Raw genomic sequence first — 21,983 nt, 5'->3', positions numbered from 1 at the left:
ATTAATTAATGTCTAATTGAAGATAACAGCACGAATAGGTGAATGACATATTACAACAAGAACAATATTAACATGAATATTAATATTACTAATATTATTAATAATAGGTTAACATTAAACATCACCAAGTACCATATGTGCTATGTAAATGTTAATTCAGCCATTCTATCATTCATTTGGAATGTTTGTTTACAAAGCTTGAAAATAAAATAATGCATTTTAGTTATACATTCAATGTACATTAATAACTTGCACTGAAGAGAAATAAAAAAAAAAGCTAAATCAAAAGATATTTATGCTAATTAATTGTCAACAAAACTGTCATAAACAATGATCTCTATGATGGTATGCAGTTCAGCCATGTATACATTGGCTTGATGTTTGCGTTGTTCCATTTTCCATGGCTCTTTCAATCTTTTGTTGGAAATTTTGTTCATCTAGCCATTATTCAGTTGAAACACTGAACTGATTTCAACCAAATAATGACTGATTACCACTTTATTTTTAGAGCAGATTTACAGCAGAATTTAATTCTGTTTGCATCATTGAACAGTTATTTTCCTGTTTATCACTGTAAAGCGGTTTTGAATAATTTATATTTGTATGAAGCACTATATAAATAAAGGTGACTTGACTGCGATATTTAGGGTCTGGAGTGCAGATTGGCCCATTAGAGAACTATCGAACTCAATAGATTTAAACATCAAATCAGAGCAAATGAAGGCCACACTGGATTAACAAGCTGGAAAATAGCTGTGGGCTAATTGGACTGTGTGAAAGCTCCTCAAACTAGGAGGTAGATACAAGCGGGAGGAGGGTTCAAGAATGGGGAATGTGGAATGTGGATTGGGGCAGACTGGTCCCTAGACCCCTGCATCCCTCCTCGGTCTCCAGAGCAGCGGTATTTTCCCATGCACTTTACTGGAATTAAGCCAGAGAGTAGAATATCACAGTGCAGGGGTCACAACAGCGTCAGGGCACATACTCAAGAGTTCTGAAAGCAAACAGAGCTCCAAGCTCTTCAGGGACAATTGTGTTTACCCTGACTAGAGTGAGGGATAGTTTCCGTCCCCACAATCAAAACGCAAATGGAGAGGGATTGATGGAAGAAGCAAACAGTAGACAAAGTCTATTTGGAAGGGGACACTAGCTTACTACATTAATGAATAATGTGCAAAAAAACTCTGTAAACCACTTATTTAAAAAAAAAAAAAAAAAAAAAGTAAACAGTATGGATGTATCCAAAATTGGGAATGCTGCCTTTGCAAGCAGTATAGGAAAGTAGGAAGTCATCAAGGAACATTCAAACTCAATGTTTATGTAACATTTCATTTACTCAGACGCTTTTATCGGGTTGGTCTTTGAAAGCAGCATGGATGCACCATTGATTACCTACGATATACCATATTTAAATGCAGGACTGAATCTGAAAATGTGATGATTGACAGAGATAACCAAAGAAATGCATAGAAACACACAATATTGCCAAGCTCTATACAAGCCCTATATCTTCCTACAAGTCTTCATGAACAGGGTGTAGCATACCTCACGAATATACTCCTCCTGCTCCTCGCGGAGAGTAAGCTCAATGAAGATTTGCTGGAGTTTCTCATTGCAGTAGTTGATGATGAACTGTTCAAAACTGTTGTCCTGCAGGAACAGAAGTTTATATAAGAACCAATACACCATCATAACTGTGTTAATTAAAATACACTGCAATCTACAACACAACACCGCAAACCAGCTCACTAATACAGCAACTTTCACTCAACATTATTTACTAAGCACTTTCCTCCAGGAACCTCTATAAGCTGAATACAGGCTGGATTTTTTTTTTTTTTTTTTAATGGGGAGGAATGTCACACACACACACACACACACACACACACACACACACACACACACACACACACACACACACACACACACACACACACACACACACACACACACACACACACACACACACACACACACACACACACACACACACACACACACACACACACACACACACACACACACACACACACACACACACACAAAATCTTCTTTAGAATATCTGTATTTTTTTTTATAAATTTTCCCAAAAATAAAATACAAAAATCTCTAACAAAAGTTGGCATACCATTGTAGCTACGCAATAACACATGCTTACGTATGCTCTTATTACAGCAAACATCACACTGGTTTGCTACAAAAATGGCTCTCTGCAATCTGTGTTCGCATGCATTTGTCATTATTAATTCATTCTTAATTGGCATGTGATGGATCTCCAATAGGTTTCCAGCAAAAACATTTATTATTATTATTTTTTTTTACTTTCAATGACTTTTCACATGTATTTAAATATAAAATATTATACAATTATATAATCTGCTAACATTAAACAGGTCTATTTCATGTTTCCTCCAAACAATATTTTCTTAATTATCAAGCAGACACATTGAAAGGTCAATTAACAACATCTATGAATTGTGTGGTGTGGCACAAACATGTTCATTCAACAGAATCTTTGCTTGGAGAAAATAACCTGTTTGATTTTGGCCAAATTAAAGATATATTGTCTAGGAATTTGCATATGTGATGCAGACTGAATTGAACAGGTCAAAAACATTTTAAATACATTTGTCCTCAGCTTAAAGAAAACTGAATGTTTTGGATGGCTACCACTCAGTTTAGTATACTTTGAAAATCAACAATTACACATTTAAAGGAAAATCCAGTTTTAATGCAAAAGGAAGCTGATGTGCATTCTAAAAAGCAAAATAATTTGGATAATAATGTAGCCAAAACATAATAATATTTACTCGTCCCTTTTCTTAAACAATGGTTAAAAGGGTTGAAATGTGATGTTTATCATTTTATAAAACTTTTTGTTTTGAGGATATTACCATAGACTATAGATTTTTTTTTTTTTTTATAAAAACATTGCTACCTGAACAGTTTTAGAGGCAGTTTTATTCTAATATTCGCTGAAATCATTTCAACTCCTGATTTTTACTCAATAATCTGCAAGATTCTGGAAATTGAGAATCACATTTTTTTAAATAGTGTTCACAATTCTCCCATGATTCTGAATAGAAAACTAAAAAAAACCTAAAAAAAAATAATGTAATTTACTGATTCTGACATCAAGTTAGTTGCTGCAGTCTATTTACAAAAAAAAATATATATATATATTATTTTGAATGAATTATTTTATAAAAATCTGTTTGGTAAATGATTCAATGACTCAATTATAAAGATGTCACTTGTTTCATAGATGAATCAACATTTTTTGAACAATTCTTTGTAATGAATGAATCAATGACAAATACATTTTTAACAATCATTTGTCACCACCTACTGGTGTAACGATGTAAGTGATGCAATCTTTATTTGAAGTATCAAGTTACTTTCAAAGGGTAATTTACTCTATTTTGTTCACTTCCGTTTGGGATGGGGGACTGGTTGTCTGTCTTGGTTGCGAGGAGTTTGAGTTTGCTCCCTCGTGAGGTTTATTTATTTGTTTGTTGCTTTATTTTTGCAAAATGGTCCACACATTCAAAGTTGGTTAATAACACAACTGCAATAAAGTAACAGCCTATAGCTAACAATTACTTGTTTACAAAGTGCCACGGGAAGTCAAACTATCTACTTAAAATGTTCTTATTCCGAACTTGTTGATTCTTGGAATAAAGCCAGGTTTTTCCTAATAAGCATATCTGTCATATTAGCAGAACACATTTTACACATGAGGAAAACTAATGTTTAATCAATAATTCAAGAAGATCCTAGATTCTAACTTGTACTTGGCCTTATGAAAAAGTAGTTATTGTAATTGTTTAACCATAGCATTTGTTACAATAAGGATATAATTAAAGCTAGACCATTGATGGCTCCTCATTGCATGCTTAGGGCAATGTTATTTATTTATTTATTTTTTTTTAATCTATTGCTTTAATAGATTATATATTATAAATTAGTTAAAATGTTAGTTAGTTACCACAATAAATACAATAGAACGTGATAAATTGTAGGAAAGGTGGTCATGGGAAGTTTAAAAAGCTTGCAAGATCATCATCATGTTTTCCCCTCTTTTCATTCGTCTTTTTACTGGCTGTTTTTAGATCATTATGACTTTCTCCATAACGTTTTACTACATTGTGAATAGAATTCAAATGAAACTCATTTGAATTCTATTGAGAACGTTCTATTTTATCATAGGAAATCTTATAACACTTTGAAGCGCGCTGGTGAACGCGCCTGCGGTGATTCGCGTGCGGTGCGCCACTCATGCCTACCGACCCGCTTCGAACACTGAGTAAGATCGCGTGGGTGTTTGAATTCAGATTGCGATCTTTTTATGATTAATCATGCAATTTTATTGCGCTATGGTTTTGCGCTCAGTCGGTTTCGTTTTCGTAGGCTATTGAGTGTAAATACAGAAATCCCTTAATTTCTATAAAAAAACAAAAAAATCAAACCAGATTTGAACTGGAACGCCATCCCCCCCCTTGAAATACATGCCATCCCCCCGCGTTACCCCCCATTTCCACCCCTGTGGGGTGCCATTTTAAAGAATTCATAGGAAATAATATGTATACCATATGAAAAATAACCCTGAACAAAGTTTGTTCTTACAAAAACAGGTCTTCATAGCTAAGATTAAGCAAAGTACAAGGCGTGGCATGATACAATACACATCAAGGCTGCATAATCTTATCTGCATCTTTTCATAGAGGTGAAGTCTTTAACCTTTTCACCCACAGTAAATCTGTTGTAAATGCTTTTATGGTTACGAACACATGGTTAGAAAAACGAACCATTTCCCTTTCTCATGCTAAACCCCAAACAGTGAGCCAACACCACTGTTAAATTAAAGAAACAGTAATACACATTTTATGATCATTTGCTTATGATAAACGGTTAGGATTGTACTATTTATCCATGATGCTGGGGCTCAGGAATTAACAATACTCCTCTATTGAGTTCCATAGTTCTCTTTTTTTTAATCTTCAGAGCAATCCTAGTGCATGTTAGTCTCTGCAACTAAAGCCACTGCAATAAAAAAAATAAATAAAAAAATCTTCCAAAAAGCAGCATATGGCACACTGCAAAGCACTAGCTCATTGTTTTACTTGTCAATGCCAATTTTATCTTGGCAGCCTTTCCTAAGAGGGTGCACTGGAGCTGAAGTGTTCTTGGAGTACTGAGAATTAAATAAGTAAAACTGTTCAAAGAATAACCTCAACAACTCTTGCATTTTCTGCAGCCCCAAAAGTTCAAAAACACTGCAGTTCTCTGGCTGGTTTCAGTGAAGCTTAAAGAAATACTTCACCCAATAAATTCAATTGTCATTATTAAATCACCCCCCCTCCCCCTACTAAACAATATGGGTTAGGAACTTGAAGTTAATAAATAAATGACAGAATTGCCATTTTTTTGGGCTGAACCATTAAGGTCTTCTAAATACAGTATAAATTATGCTAATGTTGTAACATCAAGTGTACAGGTCATACCAATACTGCTACGAAACACTGTGCTTCAGGGTTCTGCTCTAACAGTGGCTTATGCTGCTGAGATGAAAGAGCTGAATTAAGACTAGGATTAAGTGCTAAAAATTGCAGCATGCACACTGCCACAGGATTTCCTCCGCAGGTCTACTTACTCCATCCTGTCGCCATGGCCACAACAACATAAACAACATTCAGGAGAGAGTGATACAATCAGACATCAGAACACATGCAATTGACAAATGAAAACCATTGGTTGAAAGATGAATTAGAAGGCCCAGACTGAATATGCAGACATTTTTTGCACTCTTTTTGGTTGGAAAAATCATCAGAATGTATTTAATGGCAATGAATGCTGCTAAAAGTATTAAACAGACTTAATAAACAAAAAATATATAGTTCAGATTCAGTGTGGGCCTGTGAAGTAGTTCTCTGTATTATGTCAAACACTTCTGAGATTTAGTATGGCAACATTAATAAAGTCATTATAGCCATATTATTAGCAAAAAAAACCCAAAAAAAAAAACAGCATGCATTTGGACAATTCTGTGTTTAAACTGACAGACTTTTCCACAAGTTTTGTGCATAAATATTAAGTGGTTCGATGGTAGAGGTGCACAGTAATTGTGTTAGTGTGTTTTACCAACATCCAAAAATTGTTTGGTGTATGAGTGTGTTATGTCTCTTATAAAAATGAATGTGTCAAAATCACAGAACAAATCTCTTACCTCAAAGATTTCAAAACCGTAAATATCCAGGACTCCCATAACTTTCTTCCGTTTCTTGGTTTGAGCCTGACCAAAATAAAAAAAGACGACAGTGAGTTATTGATCACAATTCTAAGGCAAACAAGACTTGGCCATGCAGCACATGGCAACAGCAGGATCTCATTGTACAAACAATACTCTTGTGTCACTGTGGCGGGTAGGTAGCTATAAACATATCAAATCAAACCATTTCATTAACTTTAACTAATTTGCTCAACAAACTGTTGCTCGCCATAACATTAGTCCAATAGAAATAGGTCCAATAGTAGGTCATTCAAATTTCCTGCGCTGACCAACAGAAAGTTGTTTGGTTTTAAAGTGACTTCTGTGTGAGTTGTATTCAATACTTCACTACAATACTGTGAATAGACAATGGACTTCCTTTTAATGCGACCACACCTTTACAGCGAACATCAAAGATTCAATGAAAATGCAGAACAACATACCTTAATGCTTTCATTGATTCGGTTCACCAGCCAGCTGAACAGTCGGCTGTACAGGTTTTTGGCAAGAGCATCACGGGCATAATAGGCCTAAAATGGGACAAGTCTCAAATTACAATCAAATGTCCAGAAAGATACTGATTCAACTTTAAATTGCTCAAAGTCATATGGCTGCACCATGTAACAACAAAAAAATATCACAGCTGAAAAGACCAAAAAAATCATCTTGTGGCCTGTCATCTACCAAGTTACCTTTGACCAAAAATGCATTTTGAGTTGGTGGCTAGCATGATGCTACACCAAGGACACATCACAAGATGCTAACTGGACCCCTCACTCAGATGAAATTATCGAGCTTTTGGGTTTACATGGATTCCAGCAGCCTCTAATGAAGTTTAGCCAGTAATATATTTTGACTTCTAAATATGTTGATGGGTCGTTAGTGTTATTGCATAAAGTTAAGTGTTTTTTTTTTCTTTAAATAGTTAAATTTCTAAAATCGTTGACCCCTCCTAATCAGCTCAAGCTGCATCCACTCTGTTCTGCTGTGTCTTAAACTGATTGTAAGCTACAGTAAAACTTAACAAATTCCATAGATTTAGCATTTTTGACTGTATGTCCAATGCAAATCCACCAAACAGGTTGTTTTGATATTTTTGTTGTATTATTGTTCTTTAAAACTACCCAAAGCTTAATTTAATCATATGCTCTTGAGAATATATATAGATATAGAATCAACCATTTAAAAGGAGCTCAACCTACAGACAAGGAGGGTACTTGTGCTGACCTGAGCCACGTTGAGCGTGGTGGACACCTTCTCCATCTTGGCCTCCACTGTACGGAAGCTGAACGCTCTCTCCAGCACAGACTGTTCAATGCCCAGCAGCTCACACATCTCCTTGAGGTCTGGGACAGGAAATGCAAAAGAAACACCGGCAGATCAGATTAAAGAATTATTTATGGATAGACTAGACAGCATGTTATGTAATTTAAACAAATTTTCCAATTGCAAAAGATGAACATAAATCCTCCGACTTAAATAATAATAATAAACAAACTTAGTTTACTGTAATAAGGTCTTTAAAATTTAAAACTATGACAGTAATTCTTATCAAATGCTTGTCTCATAGAGTCTAGAGGTCAAGGTTTTGACTGATACATGTTAAGCCCCTTTTCAAGGAGTTTAAGCTAAAGAGTATTTTAAAAGTGCTTCTTTTTTTGAGAGGATCTGAGAGGATCCACCCCCCCACCTCATCCCATCCCCCATCCTATCCCCCATCCTATACCAGCTTAATCTGCCTCATTTCAGCCCACTGCTATCAGGTCAAAAGGGCAGAGGAAAGCACATTACTGCTAATGGGTTTAAGCACAGCAGACGAACCAGACGCTGTAGCATGTAAATGGAGGTGTTGACATAAGACTGTGATGTTTAGTCTGGGCCACCCATTGTCCTGGCCAAATAAAACTATTAGAACAACCAGTAATGAACAACCTTCATATGCAGTGCATATTTGTTGACATATTTGTTGACACTAACATTTAGTTGACTATAGTCAAAATTTTAGCTTAAACTTTTTGTTTTCCCATGTAAAATTACTTAGACTATTAAGTATTAGTATTAAGTATTATAATTATTTGATGATTAAGTATTTAAGTCACAACCGTATTATGGTGAAAAATACTGCTAGTTTTTAAGCAGCTGGTTCCAAGGTCATTTTAGTGACACTTATTTGCATTGTATGTTTCCGGGAAAGTTAATGTTTTAGGCCTGTAAAAGTTTTAGCATTATTTTGCATGACCTTTTTGCCTTCATTTGTTCATTAAACACAGATAAACTGAATGTAAAATAATTATAGAGGAATTGTAAAAATGGTTTAAGATTAATTCCGGCATGTAACAGAACACATCTGTCACTGATTAAAATATAATATCTACGCATCAGTCAAGGAGGCATTTATATGGCTTTACAAAAACATCATTAGCTTATGCATGCATGCTAAAAGATGCAAGGTTTATTTGGTTAAGTACCCCTGTGGTTGGTGTTGATTGACTATACTACCAACTGCAAGCTATTACTGTAAATATCTCTTGACATATCAATAGATGGCAGTAATGAACAACCTGTTGAGCAGATGAAGGCTTATTATATACAAGATTACAGTTCTTGTTGTTTCACAATTAATATTAATTAGATATTCCATGCAAGCAAATGTTTACATCATTATGTCTAATACTGACTGGGATGTTTGACCATCCACATGAAAGTTTCTTGGAAAGTGTACAAATCAGAGGTTTAAAAAAAAAAAATGTAAGCTTTCAGTTGTACCATAACTAACCAGATCTCTTAAAGTTTTTGGATAGGCAAGGCTTTCTGACAGAACCTAGAACTTACCGTTCTTGTCCTTGACGCGACTCTCATCAAACCCGTTGACGCGAGACTCTGGTTTGAACTCAATATTTCCCAGCTTGAGAACAGCAGCCACCAGCTCAAGTACTGACTGAACCTCATCCTCCATGAAGCCCACAATTTGCATGGCATTCTGGGAAAACAGAAAAGAAAATATTTTTAGTCAGTAGTGGTCTGCTGAAGGACATTTTACATGGCAGTACATATGGTGGCTTCTGTTAAGTGATCGACTGGCCGATGACCACACTACTAATGGACAGCCTGAGGGTGTTGAACAATCTAGAAAAAAAAACATGACAGAAATTTCCATCAGACCACAGGCTGTCAAAGAAAACAGATTGAACATTGGAGGTGGTCTATAATAAATTGGTTTACATTCAACACCTTAAAAAAAAAAAGAAAAAAAAAAGAAAGAAATAAGAAATTATACTTTAAAGAAAATAAATACCATTTTTAGGACCAATATTTTTTTTATCATTGTGGCATTATTTCCATGACAATAAGCAAATTACTCCACACATTTCCTTACCAAAATTATTATTATTATTATTATTATTATTATTATTATTATTATTATTATTATTATTAATAATAATAATAATAATAATAATAACTGTAATTAATGTGTTAAAAATATTTAATTGTACAATAATGACTAAATATTGTTTGGTAATAAGAATGCCAAACTGTTTGCATTACGGTAAAGAGAATCTGAGGGAAATGAAATGTTCTCCGCTCAAAACTCAAACCATTTATTTATTATTTTATATATACAGCTTTATTTTGATTTGATGATGGGGTAAAATACAACCAGAGATTTACCCTAATATCATATGGGTGTGCGGGCAAATATGTAACATTATTAAACTTTTACAGTATATTTAGTATTTCACCTACACAATCATCAGCAGCTTATGATTTCTCATGTTGCTTGTGCTTCTACAATAGCTTGTGTTAATATTTGTTCTTGTGAAGCCATAAATTACATTTGAAATGTCATGGAATCACTGATAATGAACATGCAAGCAGTTGGTCTAAGCCAATGGTCTAAAGGCCAGAGATAACAGTGAGTGAGATGTAAAGAGCTTAAACATGACGCAGCTCAAAGAGAATGACAAACCAATAACTTCTTTTATCTCTAAATAAAATGGTAAAAACTTTATCCTTACAGAGTGGAGAAACTCTTCAATAGTGTTTTCATGTTAATAAGACAGGCATGTTGTGTATCTAAGAATGAAAGTTCTGCTGAGTTTTATATATTATTAACAGCCTAGCATAAATAGCAACCATCCTCCCTCATGGGAGTGTTTACTGTCTCCTACACACAGAGCCTTATTTATGCTTAACCTTATAAAGTACAACTGTCTACACTGCAAAAAAAGCATGTTTCTAATTAATTGGATTTGACTCCCCAGGCAAGGGGTTAAAAAGACAAAGCCAGCGGCCCAGCACATGCTGAGTTAGGGTGTTCTGATGTCAGCATGCAGCTTGGCTTAGACCTATTGTTCATCAGAACTGCACTGTATTGTCTGATACTGATTGAATTCCAACCAGTTTCATGTGGGCCACATTGTTTGCTGGGACAGTCATTCTGCAGTCATTTCCAGAAGACAAGCAGAGAACAAGATTCCACAATAAGGATGACAAAACTACTACTACTACTACTACTAGTACTACTACTACCACTACCACTACCACTACTACCACTAAATAATCTTACCAACCCCAAACTTTTGAATTGCAGTATTATACCCATTTGCTAAATTAGTAATTAAAGTAGCATTGTTACGTACTGTAGCTGATTTTTAAAATTATAATTATCATTTGATTTTAAACAGTTTGGTCTTTGAAACATTCCAGATGCTTCTGAACAGCAGAGGAATTTATATACAGCTTTGTGTCAGGGTCCTAAAATTACCCTGTTTATTTTACAACAATAACTGACTAACTGCACCCTATAAATTAACCGACTACATAACTGACAGCTATTATCAAACTTTTCAAAATGTATGAAACAAAGTAGGCTATATGTTTAAAAATAATACTGTAATAAATGTTAGTAATGAAAAAGTCAGACAGGTGCCCAAGGGAAGTAAAAATCTTAACAACTGTCTTAACCAGGCCAGCAGAAAATAATCCTATTGTGAAGCGCTACATGACCCTTTTGACAACAATAAATATGCATGAGTGAAGGACAGGAAAACAGAAGCACTGATTTCTATTCGCCCAAGTCAGCTAATAGCAGGTGGAATTCCCTTTTAAATTAATCTCCATGTCTTTAAGTAGAGGCTTGAATGAAGCTCAAATTACATAATGCCACAAGGCAAAGTGTCTTGCTCAGATCAAACTCCACCTCAGTGGGGTAAAGGATGATCTTATCCAGTTAAACTGAGGAGATAAGGTGCTTTGCTAACATCTCATCATACAGAGTGCCATGGATCGGAACTAATCCCAGTCTGAACCAATGACTCTCATGCTATAATGTGTTTAGGAACCAGCTACTGTATGTAGGGTAGGACTGAAAGCAAACTTACTCTGACTGTTCTGAAACTGGCAGCATCGTCCAATCCATTGACTGTTGCCGAATCCAAGCTAAGGTAGTTGTATTTGCTGAAGTCTCGGTCCAGCTTCAGTTTTTCTGAAAGAAAAATGCAATTATAGTGCCCTTTAAGGCAATTAATTTCACTTTACAATAAGGGTGTAACGATACGTAGTTATATCGAGATATCGCAATATAAAAACGTGACGATATGTATCGTTGATGTAAACAATATGATTTGTGATAGTGTTAGTTTTAATCAAGGCTCAGTTTACTGTATTTATAAGTATTTCACCCCAAAATGTAAATTCTGTCATCATGTACTCACCCTCATGTCATTTCAAACCTATACGATTTTCGTTCAACTTTCAAACACAAATGAAAATATTTTTTTATGAAACCCCAGAGATTTCTGTCCCTCCATTTAAAGTCAAACTAAAACAAGTCAAACGGCGAGCACCGGCTTATCTGTGCAAGAGATCCAACGAATGCCTGTATTGTAGAGGTGTAATGATACACTCATGTCACAATTTGATACAAATCATGATACTGAAATCACGATACTAATCGCAATATTTTAAGCCAAAATATTTTTTATCATCATTATTATTACTTTTATTAAAATAATAATATTATTTTATTATTATCATCATCATCATCATCATCATCAGGACCCACAAATATTCCCCCCCATTTCATTATTACAGTATTGTTACGATTTGTATCGAATTGTGACGTGAGTGTATCGTTACACCCCTACTCAACAAGCATCTTCGATAAAGCACTGCAATTTCTCCCATTTGTTTTTCTATAAGTGGTCAATCTCCTTTTATGGTGTTTGGTTTTGTCAAAGATTTTGGTCTATGTATCAGTCATTTCATAACACCCAGTTGCAATCAAATTGTGTTAAATTTATGTGGATTTCTGTCCAGCTCATGCCTTTGATGCCTGAAATCAAAGTCTGTTATTGTGTACTCTTATATTAATGCAGCCTTTAATGCAATTATTAGTGCAATCTAACAGTCTTTTCCTCACTATGTTCTAAAAGCCACTGAATGGATAGTGCATCCAGAATACACATGTAATCAAAATAAAATTTAAGTAGTCTCTTACTGAGCATGTCATCTGATGCTCCAGAAAGCAGCTGGTAGAAGACGTGGAAATTCCTCTCGCCCCTGGGCTGCTTTACCACACGGGATTTCTCCAAGAGATCTGTGAAAAGAAATATCAAAGCACAAAACAGATTATGTGCACCCACCGATGACAACAGCTAGGGGCATTGTCCCCAAGTAAAAAACAAACAAACAAACAAACAAACAAAAAACATTAGTTTTCTCCATAGAAAGTTTTAGAGAGAATGTTTAAACCTAAATGACAGACCTAATATAAGATACAATGCTGTCAAGCAAAGATCTACTACTGCAAAAGCCAAGTCAACATGTTTTCAACTTCATAAATTAGTGACACTATAGCAATAATTAACAATTATTGCAAATTATAAACCTCATCTATTATATGGGTTTCTAATTTGCAATAACATTAAGACACATTTATAACAAATAAAGAATTATTAAACATACATACAGTTTATACACATACAGTACATATACTGTATGTCAGAAGCAAAGTACAACTTGCAAGTACAAGTAGCAAGTACAAGTTCTGTAAGTTGCAAAAATATTTTACAATATTATTTTTTTTTACTTTAATATAATATAATATAATATAATATAATATAATATAATATAATATAATATAATATAATATAATATAATATAATTAATATAATTAATATAATATAATATAATATAATATAATATAATATAATATAATATAATATAATATAATATAATATAATATATATTTTATACTGTATCCACCAACCAGAGAATCCACTGTTATCATGGAATCAAAAAAACAGTGACTGCCCACTGCCATAAAGTATTAAAGGTCCCGTTCTTCTTGATCCCATGTTTCAAACTTTAGTTAGTGTGTAATGTTATTGTTAGAGTATAAATAAAATCTGTAAAATTTTAAAGCTCAAAGTTCAATGCCAAGCGAGTTATTTTATTTAACAGAAGTCGCCTGCGTCGAACGACCAGTTTGGACTACATCCCTCTACTTCCTTCTTTAATGACGTCACTAAAACAGTTTTTTGACTAACCTCCGCCCACAGGAATACACAAAAAAGGGGGCGTGGTCTTGTTGCGCTCCCACGGAGAAGAGCAAGAGTTGCGTTTGTAGAGTGTTTGTCGCCATGTCGTCGAAACGGTGTTATTTTCATCCAGCAGTCCAATCACCTTTGTTTGGCCTTCCCAGGGACGCTGTACTTAGAGATCAATGGTTACAATTTATGTTTAACTCGGTTCCCGAAAATTATAATTGTGGTGTCCTTACTGCAATAGTTAATGTTGGACTGCAGTGCACATAATGGCCACAAGAGGGGACTATTTTTTATGTATATGGCTGTTTTCCGTATGAGGTACTCTTCTGAGTGCTAACGTTGTACATTTTCTGTCGCTGCTTGTGGAGATTAAAGAGTTCAGTCTCCTGGGAATTATTGTCTTTTGTGTTCATTCGGCACAACACCACAATAATCCACATGTAAAACTATGTGCAGCACACGTTATGGTAAGAGGCGTGACCTTTCCGGGCAAGGAGCGCTAAGCTGCTGTCGAATCACAACACAGGAACCGCTGGCACAATCAGAACGTGTTACGTATTTCTGAAGGAGGGACTTCATAGAACAAGGAAGTCATCAGCCCGTTTTTATGACAGTGGAAACAGCGGTATACAGATAAGTAAATTATGTGAAAAATACTGTGTTTTTTTACACGCGAAACATGAACACGTTATATTGCACACTATAAACACAATCAAAGCTTAAAAAAACCCATGAAAAACGGGACCTTTAAATATAACAGAGTTTCCTTACACTTCTGAACATCTTTCATATTTAAATATTTGTATAAATGTAAAATTTATACAAATATTTAAATATGTTAAGATATTATCTTTTGCAATAAGATTCAAAATTCTTATGTCATTCACTTTTATTTTGTTGTGAAATACAGTTTTGTTTTTGTCTTAAAATCACCTTCTTTAAGGAAGCAAAAAGTCTATCATATGGACCTATCATTTAACACAGGATAAAACGGTTCTATTGGCTAAAAACAATTCTCTAGAGTTATTTTAGTGGAAAACAAAGGTGTTTTCCTGTTTACATTAGAATGAATATTTAGATATTCATGGCGAAGCTTTCATTGTTCATTGTATTCAGATTGAGACAGGAAGTCTCACAGGAGATATTCATCTGTAGGAGGAGGGATATGTCACACCACCCACACTCCATCCAGATGTGCATCCAGTAGAAAACAGCAGCATCAGCCCAAAGCCTTGATTACATTATCATAAACCACATTTATTAAGTTGAGAGTGAGATGTGAGAGAAGACGACATAGAACATTGTTTTTATGCACAACTACCAATACTATGATGCAGAATTAGCTATGAATTACTGAATTCTGGTAATATTTGTTTTTTGTATTAAGCGAATATGAAGTGAATTGATTATCTCCTAAAAAGGTCACATATTGAAGTCTGGGTTGATAAGATGTTAAATAATCAGTTCTTGTAATCAACGTGTTGGACGTAGGAGAAACAGGAATAAAGATCTGAGTGACTTTGACAAGGGCCAAATTGTTATGGCTAGGCAACTGGGCCAGAGTATCTCTGAAACAGCAAGGCTTGTGGGTTGCTTCCAGTCAGCAGTGGTGAGAATTTACCAACAGTGGTCCAAAGTGGGACAAACCACAAACCGGCGACATGGTGTTGGGCGCTCACTGCTTATCAATGCAACGTAGGCTATCCCGTCTGGCCCGAGCCAGCAGAAGGTCTACAGGTGCACAAGTCACATAAAATTTTAATGATTGTTATGGGAGGAATATGTCAGAAAACAAAGTCCATTTACCCAGGGTTTACAATGACCTAAGGTTAACCATTTTAAGTGTGGAAAGCCCTAGTCTCATGCCCACAGACCGTTGGCTGAATGTCTGATGTATATGGCACACTTAACTGGAAACACTTCAGGATTTTCAAAGTCGTCATCTGGTTGAATTCTATAGGATGTTCAAGAGACGTGTGTCGCATTCTTTAATGGTCCACATGGAAACAAAAGATGCCGTGACGCCAACCCGCCTCGTAGATGAAGAATGCCGTCATGTTTACAACTGTGACAATGAGCACTTACCAGGATCAACTAAACGCTTTTCAAAAGTATGTGAAGTATGTAAAGTTTGTAGCATAGACTCTTTAAAATATGTTCAAATGTTTTACACACAGGTCTGTTATTGTAGGTACATCGATGTTACAGTTTCACACCCCTAAACATGATGCGAAATAAAACGAACTCTGATTGGTTGCATTACATGCCAGTCAGACTTTCTTTGGCCAAGGAAAGCTGCTATGGTGTAGCCAGACGTTCAGATTGACGACAGAAGGTCTGGCAACGCGAGACTAGAAAAGCCCTAGTATCTACAGAAGCCTCTGTTGGAGTAAACACACCTCTGTGTGAATAGGTTAATATGCATGTCAGATAAAAAAAAGAATCATAATAAATACATTTCTTGTGTTTTTTTATCAATATGTTTTTTTATGCAACATTTCACTTCACTGTAAATGTTTGGGGAGTCAAAATAAGATGACCGAAAAAAGGTGAAGGTCTCGCTGTGTGCATATACATGAACAGAGGCATTGAAGGTGTAACTGTTAGTAAGTCAGCCATGTTGTTTCAAATATCAGCACAAAAAAAAAAAGAAAAAAAAAAAAAGTGACACCCATGTATGTGATGAGTGAAGTAGAGAAATCACAGCAGCAACATTAACAGAATTGATTTTCTCACATGGATGGCGACACTAACTGATCGACTAGTACTTAAACTACTGTACTATATACTGTACTGTAGGTTACAAACTCCCTTTAAATCAATGAGCAAATGGACTAATTGTGTCAATGGACCATGTTAACAGTTACAGGAAGTTGATGTGGGATAAACTTGGGTTGATTACTCACCTCTCAATGCCAAGTGGTAGTGCTTTTGTTTCTATTTAAAGACTTTAAGGTTACTTGTCGGTGGCAAAATCCCACTATTTTGACCAGATAAATGTTGCTACTCCTTATAAATTAAGTTATGTCAGGAATTATTTAATAAGTTAGTTGACATATAAAAGAAAGTGTAATTCAAATTTAATGCTGAAATCCATATCAATGTATTAAAGAAAGTACAGTCCTGAAACTGGGGACCATTCCTCATTTCAATGACCCATTAATTGGAGACTATATATAAACCATTGCATGAGAAAACCTTGAGCTAAATGAACCACTGGCTTCAACAGTGAAGGGTATGTGTGCCAAACCAACTAGACTGCTGGTCTGGATTTTAATTTGCAGAGAGACAGGCTCAAGGGGATATTACATGAGCCATTTGCTTGCTATGCTGCTACAAAATAAGGACACACTCTGGATGGTTTGTGTGTATATGAAATGCACCTTTTTGTGAGCACAATGCAAGAGTAAAGACAGTGCCACTTGTATAAAATACTAATAGAAATAGGTGCCCAAAAATGAAACATCTGTCATCATTTATTCTCCCTCAGACTTTCTTCCAGAAAACACAAAAAGAGAAATTCAAGAATGTTCATGCAGTTCTTTTCCATAAAACAAAGTTCATGGTAACCACAGCAACCATAAAAGTAGTTATGCACTATATTCCAAGTGTTCTGAATTCATATATACTACCGTTTAAATGTTTGGAGTCAGTAATGTATAACACAAGTAATTTGGACTAGTTTTATGGTGGTACATTTTGAAGCTTGACAGTCATAAGACACTTTGCTACTGCCAGGGCAAACTGTTCTAAGAATGAAAAAGAACGGTTCCAGTTGTATTTCCACTTAATAAGCCTGGTATGGCACGGCACGAAAAAAAAAAAAAAAAAAAAAAAAACACTCTAGGCCCGGGATTATCATCACGGTTGGCTAACCATCGCCACTCAGAATTGGTCACTTGTCTGTTACCTAGCTACCAGTTTCTCTGTAGCTGGCAAAACAAACTATTTGAGTGAATAAGACATAAGTTAATGATAAAATTAAAAGAAATATCTGATCATCCTCCATAACATGGTCATTTACATCTCATACAATCTGTAAACTTTTGCATTACCAAGGCAATGACTGATGCATTTGTATTACATTGCATAGAGCTTCGTTATCAGTCCCACAGTGGAAAATGAAACCATATACGTAGCGGCTGGGCCTGATCTGGGCCAAACATAACGGTTTGGCCCAAAGGAGGAAAAGTGGTTATATATCGCTGTGCTGAATGAACATTTTTCAAGCTTTCTTCATTTTGTATGAGGGTGAGTAAATAATGACAGATTTGGGGAACTATTCTTTTATTCCTTTTTGGGAATCATAACAGGGACACTCAATGGTCTCTGCCTTAAAATTATACTCACAATTACTGATGACTCCACCAAGGGGGTCTCCTTTGAAGTCAAACTCGATATCCATGTACTTTCCCTGTAGAAAGAGAAGAAATTGTTAGCACATCCCATAAAAAGTGCATGGTGGGTTAGTTGATTACATGGTTCTTTATTGTTGTTTAACATGGCCTTCTCGTGCAGTCAAAACAAGATATGACCAAGAAGTTAAGGTCTAAGAAGTGTTTCCTTCTCCTATGGTGACACTGCATCAAGGGCTTTAGTACTAATGGCAGGCTTGCTGTGGAGAACCATGTGGCTCTTTAGTGGTTTCTGATGGTAGGGAAAGATGCATGACAACGAGGGCAGTGATCACTGCAAATAGGGCTGAAATTTGAGCCTTCCGTGAGGCAGATGGGTTAAAAAAAAAAAAAAAAGAGCAAAGACTTTCCCTCTAAGCGCAGTCAATTCTCCAAGCACAGGCCTGTTCATAACACAAGCTTGCAATCATAAATAGATTTGCAATGGAGTAATGGGCTACTGTGTGAGAAAAGGCTTTTTTTGCTGCTGCTGTAATGGTAAAATAAACTTTTTTCTTTCTGTCCCTGCACACTATTTGGGAAAGGAACAGTAAGCCCAGTGTCTCTGGAGCCAGTAAAATTTTTCCCTCTTTATTTATATCCAACAGCTCTTCAAAAGGAAACTGCCTTAGAGGCTGCTGAATACACTTATAGAACTCTAAAATCCTCAGCCAACACAGGAAGCAACAGCTGAAAATTGCTTTGAGAAAAGTTATAACAGAGCTGTTGAAAAATTGTGTGACAAAAAGGTACTTGATATACAAAACATTATGATTTTTTTTTATGTTAAAGGTGTTAAGTGCATGTGATTGTATTGAATGTGCACAAGTAGTTTACTTCAAAACTTTTTTTTTTTTAAATTATACTTGTGATTAATATAAAAAAAAAAAATGAAAAAGGCCACTTAAGTGTACTTAATGTACACTTATGACTTAACACACTGTACACTTTTAAAAAGTGCTTTGTAACAATGTCAAATTAATTAACAATTAGCATCGCACACCTGTAGGTAACAGATAGGTGCGTAGGAAAAAAGTCAAAATATGAAAAAAGAAAAATGAAAAAAGAAAATCCCGCACACTATCAACTTGCAAAACAATAAAAAAGGTACTTTATTAGCAACGTTTCGATCGTAAGATCTTCATCAGGCATCCTGGGATCATCCAGGGATGCCTGATGAAGAGCTTACAATCGAAATGTTGCTAATAAAGTACCTTTTTTATTGTTTTGCAAGTTGATAGTGTGTGGGATTTTCTTGTTTTTTCATAATGTCAAATTAAAAGTTTTAGTTTTTAAAATCAGTGTTTTAATAATCTTGTTCTTCAAAGTACACTTATTTTGATGTGTTATGATTATTTTAATTTAGATAACATACATAATATGCTAAATTGTAACATTACAATTTTGTAATTACAAATGAATGAATTTTTCATTCAAATATATTTAAATACATAACAAACGTTTTATTAGAAATGACATTAAAGTATACTTAAGGTTACCATAAATGCTTGTACAAAATATCACAAAGACAATAGAAAACTAATGAAATTATATAAAGATGGTAACACTTTACAATAAAGTCTCATTTGGTAACAATAATTAATACATTATCTAATATGAACTAAAATGAGCAATATATTAAAGCATTTATTAATTTTAAAATTTGTTAACATTAGTTAGTATAAATCTAGCTGTTAATTATTTGTTCAGATTAGTTCACAGTGCATTAACAAAATGTTACCAAATATTGGATTTTAAAAAAATGTATTAGTAAATGGTGTGACTACCATAGACTAACACAGTGTCTACACGCGCAATGTGTCAAAAGACAATAGAACTAGTCTACACTGGATGCGGTGAGGTGCAGTGCGATAAATCCCTGTCAGTAAGTGAATTCCACATTCTGTTTCTGATGGAGTCCAAGTGCTTTGCCGCGGTCGGTTTGTTGCGTTCAGTGTAGACAGCTTTTAGCTGTTGCGGCGTGATGCAATGCTTCAAGGGTCACGTCTGGTGTGGACATGGTGTAAGATAATTAACATTTTGTAACATTTTGTAACATTTTTAGTTCATTTTAACTAATATAATTAACTTTTTATTTCATTTATTTCTTATGTATTCTTTGTAGAACTGAATACATTTTTAGCATATTTATAAACATTTCTCTCACCTGAGCAACCATCTTGGATCTATTGTTTGCCGCGATACATTATGGGATTGCCTTTGACAAAGGATGCACTACTGCCTTTAAAATCCAAAATGAAACCACTTAGGAGGCATCATAATCATGTAACTGCCTTTCTGTTGGAGGTGTGCCTATGATGCCTCAAACTAGGTTTTGAAACAAAGCCACAGAAATAAATGGTTATGTAACACCGATGGTTTCATGTGGGTGATGCAAGAGCCAGTAAGAGTGCTCAAACTAATTTTTGTGCATTTCAACCCACAAATTACTAAGATTTAGATCTGGTAAATGAGAATAAACAGCAATAGCAACAACAACAACACCACCAACAACACTGACACAACACTGTTCTGTTTACCCTGTTATGTAAATTAAACAGCACCTCTGTTGAATTCTGAAGGTACATGCTGGACAATGGTGTGTGGTCTGACCTCTGTAAGTACACAACTCTATAGCTCAGTATATGTTTACTTAGTTTGGCTTTTTTTTTTTTTTTTTCAGCTGTCTATCATGGCCTGACCACACTGTCAAAGAGCAGCAGCAGGAAACATATTTGCATAAATGGATATATTTAACTGTGCTAATCTTTGTGAATTGTGCTGAATGGCATTGTGGGAGTCTGTCCTCGTGGACTCTGGCAGAGTCAAAGGCATCTGGATGTGGTTGCCAGTGAGGTTACACAGAGTTCTGTTTGAATCCTGCTGTATGCACGAACAGTGTTGGGGGGTAGCTAACTACAAGTGGCGACGCTACTAACTTAACCCTAAGCCCGAAGTGTACCGCCGGTGAAAAAATACTAAGCAATCGCTTCGTATCGCTGTATTTGTGTCACGTTTTCGCTCGTAAATTCATGAAAGATGCTCCGATTGTGGGAAAAAAAAAAAAAAAAAAAAAAAAAAAAAATCACATCATTATTTACAGTAGACGCTCCCGATTGAAATTAGTCCAAAACATAATCCCTTGCATCAAATCACAAGATATTTCTCATGAAAATCATGCAGCTCACATGTAGGGGAACTTCACCGAAAAAAAAATTATATTTGATATATATTTGAGTACTGTGTGTGTCTTTAGACAGTTTACAAAATAAAACAATATTTGAAGTCATAATTGCATTGCATTACATTGTTTTAAAGCCCAAACCTTTTACTTATAACATTCTTTCATTAACAATTATTGAGTTATTTGTAATATACAATGTCATTGTATTGTATATTGTAAAAAAAAAAAAAAAAAAGAAAAAGAAAAGAAAAAGTTTCAATTTAGGGTTAGTTTAGTCTAATCCTAACCCAAAATAACCCTAACCTACTTTTTGATAGTAACTTGTAGTGTAGCTTGTAAAACTGCAGTTTCAGAGTAGCTTCCGCAACACTATGCACAAACAGCAATCGCTCTACTGACGCTGTGTCAGAATAGGGCCAGATGTGTCGGTCAATAAGAAGCAGAACACAAAAAGTGGTACTGCAAAAGGAGATTTTAATGTATACAAAAAGCAAAACCAAACTCCCAGGAAAAGGATTGCATAAGAGAGAACACTTTGGGGGTGGGCTGACAGAAAGCAATAGAATCATTTGCCTGTGTTCACATAA

General features: G+C 35.1%; 1 protein-coding gene across 3 annotated transcripts in view; it reads right to left on the bottom strand.

The window, feature by feature from the left end:
• myo1b (myosin IB) overlaps positions 1-21,983 on the bottom strand; it is a 104,877-nt gene that overhangs the window by 18,783 nt on the left and 64,111 nt on the right. For all 3 annotated transcript variants that reach the window (XM_067408543.1, XM_067408544.1, XM_067408545.1), the window contains 8 exons: positions 18,169-18,232; positions 12,768-12,866; positions 11,650-11,753; positions 9,101-9,248; positions 7,496-7,614; positions 6,712-6,798; positions 6,227-6,292; positions 1,546-1,650 (listed from right to left, as the gene is read on the bottom strand). In XM_067408543.1, the coding sequence (XP_067264644.1) occupies positions 1,546-1,650; positions 6,227-6,292; positions 6,712-6,798; positions 7,496-7,614; positions 9,101-9,248; positions 11,650-11,753; positions 12,768-12,866; positions 18,169-18,232 (792 nt within the window). The remainder of the gene's footprint in view (positions 1-1,545; positions 1,651-6,226; positions 6,293-6,711; positions 6,799-7,495; positions 7,615-9,100; positions 9,249-11,649; positions 11,754-12,767; positions 12,867-18,168; positions 18,233-21,983) is intronic.

The sequence above is a fragment of the Chanodichthys erythropterus genome, chromosome 14, assembly GCF_024489055.1.
Source record: "Chanodichthys erythropterus isolate Z2021 chromosome 14, ASM2448905v1, whole genome shotgun sequence".
In the NCBI taxonomy this organism is placed as follows: Eukaryota; Metazoa; Chordata; class Actinopteri; order Cypriniformes; family Xenocyprididae; genus Chanodichthys; species Chanodichthys erythropterus.
This window is presented reverse-complemented; position numbering and strand designations above follow the sequence as displayed.